At 45.1% G+C, this 10,931-nt stretch overlaps 1 protein-coding gene and 1 pseudogene across 1 annotated transcript; both read left to right on the forward strand.

Moving 5' to 3' along the window:
- LOC8084323 lies at window positions 2,863–4,237 on the forward strand (annotated as a pseudogene).
- On the forward strand, window positions 6,380–7,344 carry LOC8080511 (protein RALF-like 33). The gene has a single exon (XM_002454942.2). It carries the CDS (start codon window positions 6,517–6,519, stop codon window positions 6,922–6,924), a length of 408 nt encoding a protein of 135 aa, XP_002454987.1. The 5' UTR covers window positions 6,380–6,516; the 3' UTR covers window positions 6,925–7,344.

Below are 10,931 nucleotides of genomic sequence, written 5' to 3' on the forward strand. Positions count from 1 at the left end.
AAATTTTTACGAACTAAACAAGGCCTAAATTCATCTCGCGGTTTACAGATAAACTGTGCAAATAGTTTTTGTTTTCATGTATATTTAATGCTCCATGCATGTGCCGCAAGATTCGATGTGACGGGAAATCTTGAAAAATTTTGCGAACTAAACAAGGCCTAGCCCTAGTAGTATGTGCGGTAGCAGTAGATCCAGGGGCCATGAATGCATGCGCTTGCATTGAGTTGGCCTTCTGAGCACCAACAGTTGAAGCCTTGATGATGACCGAGGACTGCCCTCAGGCCTCAGCAGCACAGCACCAGCACCAGGGAATTTGCTCTGGTCCTGCGCAGCTGTAAAGCTAGGCTAGGACAACAAAGCTAGGCTAGTTCTAAAAAAATTAATAAAAAATTTTAGTTTACCCATCACATCAAATTTTACGAAACATACATAAAACATTAAATATAAATAAAAATAATAACTAATTGTACAGTTTGCCTATAATTTACAAGATAAATCTTTTAAACCTAGTTAAGCTATGATTTACCAATATTTATCAAATACAGACGAAAGTGCTATAGTGTCCATTTTATAATTTTTTTAGAAATAAGGCCAAAAAAAGGTCCAGCAAAGAAAATTGAGGAGCATGAGAGGGAGAATGTCGAATTGGGGATTCCAAATCATCTCGAGTTCTCGACTCCCTCCCTGCCTGCCGGTCAGAAAGAATGCATACGGAGTACGCATTCATGGAGAGACAAATTTATCCTTATATTATTAGGCAATTAATCTGTTCTAAAATATATATCATTGGGATACGTGCAGCTCAAAATTTCTTAACTTTGACTAAATTGGTAAAAAATGTGTTTAATATTTATATCTCTAAATAAATATATTCAACAATCTATATATCTAATAATACTAATGTATCTAATAATACTAATTATTTATTAAAAAAATATTTTTTATACATATTTGGTCAACTTTTCGAGAAGTGAGGACGACATCTGTTTTGGGATGGAGAGAGTAACTAGGGGGCCTGTTTCGTAGAGCTCCGTCTATTCTAAGAAGTTATTCTATGGTTGAAAGTGATTCTCTTTGATTCTTTAGCATAAACTCTCAAAATCGCTATAGAGAATCACTTCACAGAGGAAAAGCTATTTTTTCATGTCTCGGTCTCTTAGTTCATTTTAGAGAATCACTTCACAATTAGCAGAGAATTATTTCTCTCTAAAAGAAAGAGCTCTTGCTGAATTCAGCAAAGAATCAGCCTTGAGAGCTTTGCCAAACGAGGCCTAGTTTTGATTGCAAGGACTAGCTGCAGGCACACTGCTACTAGCAGCAAAAGAAGAAGGAAAAAGTTTACTTTTCCTCCCTCATCTCCAAAACTAGGCAAATCACCTCCCTCAACTTTTCAAATTGTGTATTTTACCTCCCTGGAGGGGTTTGGAAGGCGGTTTTGCTAAAGTGAATAGTGGTTTTGTTACAGTAATGGTTGTTTTGTCTTTTTCTTTTTTAATTATTTTGGTTGATTCTTTGAAAAATAATAGTAAATCACAGAAAAATCATAAAATGGAAAATCCAACTTTTTTAGACTCCACATAAGTACATCTATATAGTAAATATATAATATTATATGCTTTAGTACAATTTTTTTGCTATAAAGGATTTGTCCTTTTCTTTTTTATTTATTTGGCTGAATCTTTAAAAAATCATAGTAAATCATAGACAAATCATAAAATAGAAAATCAAATTTTCTTAGAATCCACATGAGTATATATACACAACGAACATATAATATATGTATGTTTTAGTCTGATAAAATAATTATAGAAGCTGCAGCTATGAATTATATCAATTAATTACAAAAAAGCACAGATCTAAAGCTACAACAAAAAAATTATACTAAATCATACCATATTTACTGTGTAGATATGCTCATGTTGGTCTAACAAAACTACATTTTATATTTTATGATAATTCCGCAATTTACTATGTTTTTTCAAATATTTAGTCGAAATAAATAAAAAAGAAAAAGACAAAAGCTTTATAGCAAAAACTTTGTACTAAAGCATACCATATTATATGTTAATTATGTAGATCTACTTATGTGGAGTCCAACAAAATTATATTTTTTATTTTATGATTTTGTGATTTACTACGATTTTTCAAACATTCAGTCGAAAATAATTAAAAAAGAAAAAGGCAAAACCACCGCATTGTAGCAAAACCACTATTCACTGTAGCAAAACCGTCTTCGAAACCGCTCCAAGAGGTAAAATGCACGGTTTGAAAAGTTAAGGGAGATGGTTTGCCCGGTTTTGAAGTTAAGGGAGAAAAAGCGAACTTTCATAAAAATTGTATTTTCGTAGTGGGCTTTCATGGCCAGGACGGCCCATTGAACTTGATGAGTCCATGGCACCATGAACTCCAGCCCATAAAGGCCTGCGGTGAAAGTGAGAAACTGATGACACCCTGCCGTTGTATAATAATAACGAGCTGATGATCCATGCATGTCTTGGGAGGCTATGGCTGGCTTTACACGGCATGTAGTAGTAAGCAACCCAGAGCGGCGTTACGAGCTCAGTCATGCCTTGCCTTGCCAAAGCTATGCCAGCCGGTTGCTTCGCCATGGAGGTCAAGGAAATGCCGAAATGGTGTAGAGTAACTCCTTGACGCGCTGGTTAAAGCTCACCATCAGTAACGGCTGCTGCTGTCACAGCTAGCTAATTGCTGCTGCATGCTGCTACTGCCTCACTAATGCACCCCAACGGTTATATGCGCAAAAAAAAAAAAATGACACACCAACGGTAACATCACCCGGCCCTCGTGTATAAATACACACCCCTCTCGTCTCCATGGAGTCTCACAAACACACACCACAACCACAGCAGCCTAAAGATTCATTTGGACGCCGGCCGGCCGGGGTTCATCTCTAATATACTGTAGCAACGCGCTAGATAGCTAGGAGACAGATATTATCTAGCTATTGGCACCGGTTTTGGTGACTAGTATATAGTACGAGTCGATCGGGGTCGTTCTTGGTAGTAGCGGGGATAGAGAAGAACCTTGGCACGTACACCGTAGAACAAGGGATCAAGGCGGTGATCGTCGTCGATGGCGCGGCGGATCGCCGGAGTTGCGGCTCTGGCCCTGCTCTCTGTGCTCATGGCGGCGACCTGCGCCGCCGGCCGCGACTTCTACGTCGGCGGGCACGTCGGGTGGGCGCCCAAACCCGCCGAGCCCTTCAACGCCTGGGCGGAGCGCAACCGGTTCCAGGTCAACGACACCCTCGGTGAGTTCCCTGCAAGGCGGTGATCGATTGTGCGCGCGCACGCGACGCGACTGACCTGCTGCTGCCGATGTGCCGTCCTCGTGTCCGTGTGCGTGCAGTGTTCAGGTACAGCAAGGGCGCGGACGCCGTGCTGGTGGTGAGCCAGGGCCACTACGACGCGTGCAACGCCACGGAGCCCTTCCTACGCCTCGACGACGGCGACTCCCGCTTCGTGTTCCACAGCTCCGGGCCATACTTCTTCATCAGCCCCGACGCGGCGCGGTGCAGGGCCGGGGAGCACCTCATCGTCGTCGTCCTAGCCGTCCGCGACGGCGACGGCACGTCCTCCTCGCCGCCGAAGCCGTCGTCGTCGCCCGCGCCACCGCCTCCGAAGTCCACGTCATCGTCGCCTCCCGGTGCCGCACCTGCTCCGCGCGCGTTACCCGCAGCGCCGCCGAAGCCCGCGTCGTCGTCGACCCCGCCGCTGCCTCCCGTCGGCACACCACCTGCTTCGCATGTTCTACCTACACCGCCGCCGCCGCCGCATCCTGTTCCGGGCAAGAACGCTTCGTCGCCGTCGCATTCGCCGGTGCCGGCGCCCGCGCCTGCGCCTGGCACAAACGGGACGTCGTCTTCGCCACCGCCGGCGCCGTCGTCCGCCGTATCCTTCAGGGGTGGCTTCCTGGCATGCCTGATGCTAATCGGCGGAGCAGCTATTCTCGTTTGATGTGGCAACATCGTCGTTCGTGCCTAAAACTTTGCATTGATCGTGTTGATTCTCGTGTAGTTGGTGACTTAGATTTGCTTCTGAGTTTTAGGGGTCGTCAAAATAATTTTTTGTTTGTTTGTTTCGGTTGATTTCCTACAAGTTTCTGCTAGATCCTTCAAAGTTGAACATGTAAATCTTTATTAGAAGGAATGGATCTCCACCTTTAAGCCAAAGAGGATGGAGAGATATATATATGTATCTTTTGCTTTGTTCAAGATTTGTTGCCATGGCATGATTCCAATGTTTATTTATTTTTCAATTTTCCACTTGTCTCTAACTATATCAATCCCTTAGACGAGCAATCTAACACCAACGCTTGAGGATGCAGCCTAACCCAAGCAAGTTCACCGGGGCACAAGGCCCTCTAGAAAAAATTGAACCCCACAAGAGAAGTTGGCACCATACTTCAAAGATCACATTGTGCTGACAAAACTAGTAGTGCCCCCAAAGGCCTTTTTGCATGCTCTTTTTCTTGCAAAGCTGTTTGCATGCTCTAGCATTACTAATTACAATGTGTGTCTTGACGTGGTTGAGTGGAGTGATTCTTTTTGTTCGGCCTATAGGCCCCACAGAATTTCTAAGCTGGGTGCATTGTGAGGTTGATTATAGCTACTGTCCACTGGTGTGAAGCTCTGATATTTGGACTGTGTGGTTCAAATCATTGTCGCTTATGCGGTAAGAAAAAAAAAGAAAGACCCACTAAAGGTAATCTCATTAATTGTAGATTTTATATAATCCAACTTGCCAAATGAAACAACGGCATAAAGGCAAAAGGAAAGATAATCTGACTAATTCTAGATTTTTATATAGCTATATAATCCAATGTGCTGATTTCTCAAAAAAGAAAAAAAAATCCAACGTGCTGAATGCATCAACTTCTCCAACCAACTATTATTAATTTCTATTTAATCAGTGCACTAAATTGTATCCATTTTGAAATTTTAAATTAATAAGTGCACATAGTAACATCTATAGTTATGCTCTAGATGTTGGAGTTATCATCGGATTAACTCTTGAAATGAATGCTAGATATTGAACGTGCCATATATGGACCGGATTGTATTTCTCTTGATTGATTTCAACCCAAAAAAAACTTACTAAACATACAGATGGGACTGGTTGGGGAGTGGGGACTAATTACCTACCCAATGTCAATAAAATTCATGAAACGGTAAAATAAATATATAATAAAGATATATATAATCTTTTTTTTGCGAGCCATACATGTGCATATATACTAGGTAAATTCCCCGCACGTTACTGCGGAATTTTCTTAAAAATAAATCATTATATACATAGCATTACTATATAGCATTCAATCTATTATGTATGTATACATATGATTTTGACTTACATGTATTTTATTGTATTAGATCTAGTATAAAAAATTGCTAAGCTAATAGAACAAAAACTAATAGAGGAATTAATTGGTGATGAAACAAATAGTGTATGTACATGACTTGTATGTTAATAGATTAAAGATTTAAAGTATTTCACATGATATATATGACATGATCATTTTTTTATAATTAATATGGGATGACATGGACTTAGTGGGGAATGATGTGGACACTTTGCATGAAGAGATAGAATATTTAGTGGGTCGCTTAGTGGGGAATGATGTGAACACTTTGCATGAAGAGAGAATTCATCTAGTGAGGTTTAGCTTTATAAGAGTTATAGATTGTTTGGTCTTTCTCTTTTTCACATACAAAAAAGTATTTTTTCCATACGAAGTCATAACAATATAAAAGCTTATTTAGGCAACGGATCTAGTGCAAACTATGCAAACTCTAATATGGACCACGGGATGTTGATCCAAGGGGCGTGGAGAGATTATGTAATTTTACACTTAACCACCCGCTCTTAATCACACTTTTACAAATCCCTCCTTCCACCTCTCTCGTGCGCCCCCTTGGATCAACATCCTGATTTATTTAATATATTTAGAGTCATAGGTGTTCATTTCAGGTTACTAGATTCTAAGTTTTTTTTTTTTTCATTTCAATATTTCGAAGAACCCTGATGAAGGTTCACACAGTCTATACCACGTACAGTTAGTAGTTGTTTTCAGCAAGATTTATAACTTTATAGTTGACAATCTTTTCTTTATCTAAGACTGATTAGAGACCCAAATGTCTGTTTTAAATTCTTAAGATTTGAAGTTCAATTTCCTTTTAATTTGTTCCACGCAGACTTCAAGTCTGCACCCATGCACGCAGGGGCCTCCACGCCAGGGCTGGGCGCGAGCGACGCCGCGACACGCGGGCGCACCGTCCAGGCCAGCGTGCGGTCACCCTGGTTTGTCTCCCGTCCAGCGCCATCCTCTCCAAATGGCCTCCCTGTGCTCCTCTTCATCTTCCCCTCCTCCTCCCCTTCACACAGCGAAGGAAAGGCAGGGTGGGCGACGAGGCGAAGAGACCCCAGCAGAGCAGTCGATCGTTCCATCAAAACCACCAGCTTATCAACAACAACAAGGCCCACCCCGTTCGACGACATGGCCCGCCTCGGCGCCGGCGCCCTGTTGGCGCTCCTGCTGGCGGTGGCGGCGGTCGCGTTCCTCGCGGTGCCAGGGTCGGCGAAGGTCGGGGACCTGAGCGCGATGGACTTGACGGTGGGGAGGAGCAGCAAGTGCTCCGGCCCCATGAGCCAGTGCGACGTGGACGAGGCGGAGGAGCTCGGGCTCAGCGGCGGCGGCTTCCCCGCCGGCGACACGATCCGGCGGACGCTGGCGGCGCGGCAGCCCACCAACCGGTACATCAGCTACGCCGCGCTGCGCGCCGACCAGGTGCCGTGCAACAAGCGTGGGCGGTCCTACTACAGCAACTGCGCGTCGCAGCAGGCCGCCAACCCTTACCGCCGCGGCTGCTCCGCCATCACGCGCTGCGCCCGCAACATGAACTGAGCGCGCGCGCGGCGGCCGGCGGGCGCGCCGTCGAGCCGGTCGGTCTGATCTGCCTCTGCCGGCCGGCCTGGCTGGGCACGCAGATAGCCTGGCTCGATCGCGCACCATGCATTGACGACGTCGTCGCGGCCGTGCCGCCGTTGGACGGAGGGCCGGACGACGACGGCGACGGAGGAGGAGGAGGCGCTGACGACAGTATATATATACACACAAACCCTACCGCCATTTCTGTTGTCGTTGTGCGTAGCTTCTCTCTCTACATATGCTTATGTTTATATATTTATATATCTATATCCAAAACGAGATATGTTTGATCATCGATCGCGATCTGTCATGTATGTCGTCTACTATCTGTTAATTTGACAAAAAGATGTTGAAAAGAAGCTGTACTACATTGCATCAAATTTTGTTTGCCGCCTTCTTGCGTTCCCGAATTCAGAGATGGTTGAAATGAAATCCAAGTGAGTGTGCCATCATTTGCATCTTGCATGAGCATCCTGATTAGCAGGAACTGCCGAGCAACTGCTCTTTCTATTTGCAAAGGGTAAAACTGGGCCTCAAATTACGCCACACCGGCCCAACAATTGAGTCACCGTACCGGTGGTGGGCTGGGCCCGACGATATCATTTGCAGGCCGCGGTTCTGGCCTGCAAGAGTAGTATCTTCTGAAGGAGAACACTCTCATCATTTGTCCTGCTTCCTTTTCCCCTCAAAAGAAAAAAAAAACTGTCCTGCTTCCTTTGAGTGTAAATTTAACTTTATATAGATTCATCTTGAGTTTGATCTTTTCAAATTTAGCGATTAATAGCAGAAATCTTTTTATGCAGAAGTTCGTATTATTTATAGTTTGATAACATATGACTTTTTTATATTGACAATATAGTTTCATAAATATACACCGAGAACTTGAGATCAACCATCATTATTTCTCAATGCTACGATATAGGTCCTGTTTGGCAATTTTTTTGAGAGGTTTCAGATGTGACTTTCTTTAGGCCTTGTTTAGTTCGTAAAAATTTTTAAGATTTCTCGTCACATCGAATCTTTGGTCGTATACATGAAGCATTAAATATAGACGAAAATAAAAACTAACCGTACAGTTTATCTGTAATTTGTGAGATGAATCTTTTGAGCCTAGTTACTCCGTGATTGGATAATGTTTGTCAAATAAAAACGAAATGCTACAATAGCCAAAAACAAAAATTTTTGCGAACTAAACAAGGCCTAGGTTCTTGGTAAAGCACTATCAAACACTAGACTCAGTGTCTACTCGCTGCTGCTACTTCTCTGCAAACCACTGCAACTTCTCCTCTATCATTAGCTTGCTCCTGAATGTACTTAAACGCCAATGCAAGATCGTTCTACGCAAAAGACATGTGGCCACCTTTTTTTCCCCCAGGGAAATAGAAAATGTCGCCGCTTGGTCATTGTCGTCTACTACGCAAGCAGAAGGGGTATACGAGGGCTGCTAGGGCTTTGTTGAGGCCTCCACTAGGGCCTTGTTTAGTTCACTCTAAAAACCAAAAAGTTTTTAAGATTTTCTATCACATCGAATCTTGTGGCACATGCATGAAACATTAAATATAAACAAAAACAAAAATTAATTACACAATTTAGCTGTAAATCACGAGACAAATCTTTTGATTCTAGTTAGTTCATGATTGAATAATATTTGTCACAAACAAACGAAAGTGCTACAGTACCGAAAACTTTTCACTTTTCAGAACTAAACAAGGCATAGAACTCCATTATTGTCACTCGTTGTCAGTTTGCTCGTAGCCATGGCAGGTGATCCGGTATGTGAATCGTGTCACTCATGTGTGACTCCATCTTATGCTTGTCGTCCTTCACTGTATATTCTATGGGCGCTATATCTATCGGTAAAAGAAAACCTAGGAAACCTCGCTCCTGGTTTCGCCGGCGGTGGCTTCTCTGCCTTGTGGCGGCACGGCAATGGCATGATGGCTGACGGCGACAGGGCGGAGGACAAACAAAAAGACGAACGCCGAGGCAGGCGCCGGGGACCTGCACAGAACATCTCTGCGGCAGATCCTCCTGTCGGCGCCGGGGCCTGGTTGTGTCATTGCGAGTGCGCGCGCAAGTGCACATCCACTCCCAGAGGGATCCCAGTCCGCCATGCTTGCTGCCAGCATTGTTCCCGCTTCCTTATCCAAAAAAAAGAAAAAAAAGAAAAGAAAAAAAAGCATTGTTTCCTCGAGCAAGAGCCTGCAAAGTGTTCACATTTTTCAGGCGTCAAGACATGCAGGATTGGTTTGGATTGGAGCGAGGCGCCAGGCGCGGCGTGGCATGTTACGGCCACGACGTCGATGAACGACGACGAAGGCAGTCTCTCCTCGCTAGCTAGGACCGATTATTATTATGTAGTATCTCCCAGCCTGACAGACTCTCTCAGTGTGTGAACCTGAACCTCAAATCAAACGAATACAATAATCAGTCGAGATGCATGCCAATGCCCATGGCATGGGGGGTCGTCACTGGTGGTCTGAAAGGCCGGCGGCGGGTCGGCGGAGATGAAATAGAAAAAAAATAATGGTCCCTGACTCCCTGGCCGGCAGCGACATGGCACAGCGCCGCAAAGTCAAATCAGACAGTGGCGCACGTTGAAAAGCACGGGGCCGCCCCGTCACTTGTCCTGTTCCTCATCCTCGGCTCGGCAGCCAGCAGGAAGCTGGCTCCTCTGTCCTTTTTCCGCTCCCCGCCGTAATAAACCCCTTCTTCTGCTACGGCTACCATCTCGGCGTACCACACATACTACTACTGTATGCACCAAGGCCAAACCTAGCGCCCAGGGACAAACCAGCAGCTAAACTCCTGCAGAGAGTCCTCCAGTGGAGCAGCGACAACTGTGCCAGAACGAGGAGGAGACACTGCTACCACTGCTATGCTACACCTATGAGTGGCCATGAGTCAGTTAAAAAAGATACGACGATTACAAAATAAAAACCGGTAGATTCAGTTTCTTTTCTCGTTTGGTTTTCAGTTTCATCGAAATAACCGACTTAACCTTGTATTCTGGCATTCGTAGATGCACCACCGTACAGTAGCACCCTATGCCGTCCTACCACGCAACAACACTGTTGTCGCCTCTGCATCGCCTTATCGCACTTCAGTGCCACCGTTACTCCCACACTCGACGCTAGACACTGCCCCACAACACCACCACTGTCGCGCCACCGAGATGCTGCCACCAGCATCGTCACCATTGTCATGCCGCCCCCACTACAGCTACCCCAACCTCTACCTTTCTTTGCTCCCCTCTCCTCGTCACTACAACATCAGTTCGATCTAGAGGACAAATCACAATCAAAAGTGCAGGTTGGTTGCTCATATTGGTGCTCCTAATATTCGGTTTATTCAATTTCTCGGTTTAGTTGGACACCAATACCAAAACCGAAGTAGATAGCCAATCTTCCTAGCAACTAAATCCAATCAAAGACCCATGGCTTAACTAGGAGAGAGTGAAATCTCAAAAGCTGTTCTTGCTTGGAGACACAGTACCTTTCGGTGTACTTGTTGCAATATGGTACCGGGAGGGCCGGCGCATCCGCATCTCAGCATCTCCCCATCATCTATGCCTTGGGATCTGGTTGCGGTACACGCAGACACGGGAGGCGACTCGAGGTCTCCGCCAGGTCAAGCAAGGGCCCTCCAGTGTCTGTCTCTCTGATGCCAGTTTTTGGACTCCATGCCCTATTGCTTGCCAACTGCTTGCATGCCATGGCGGATGGACGGTGTGCATGGCGCGCAGCCTCGCATGTTTTGCTCCATCCAGAGCCAAATTAAACCACTTCACTAGACGGCAAGCAGGAAATAACAATCACAGAGGTCAGCGATCTCGATCATGTCCATTCCGGGATCGTGTCGATCTGAGGAGACACCAGAAGTCCAGAACCCAGCCAGTTACGTTGCCTGCAGGTCCGGATCGAAACGGGGCAGCACGGACAACGCGCACTCAATGCACGTCACAACGACTCTACTGCACTACT

Source organism: Sorghum bicolor, chromosome 3, assembly GCF_000003195.3.
Source record: "Sorghum bicolor cultivar BTx623 chromosome 3, Sorghum_bicolor_NCBIv3, whole genome shotgun sequence".
Classification (NCBI taxonomy): domain Eukaryota; kingdom Viridiplantae; phylum Streptophyta; class Magnoliopsida; order Poales; family Poaceae; genus Sorghum; species Sorghum bicolor.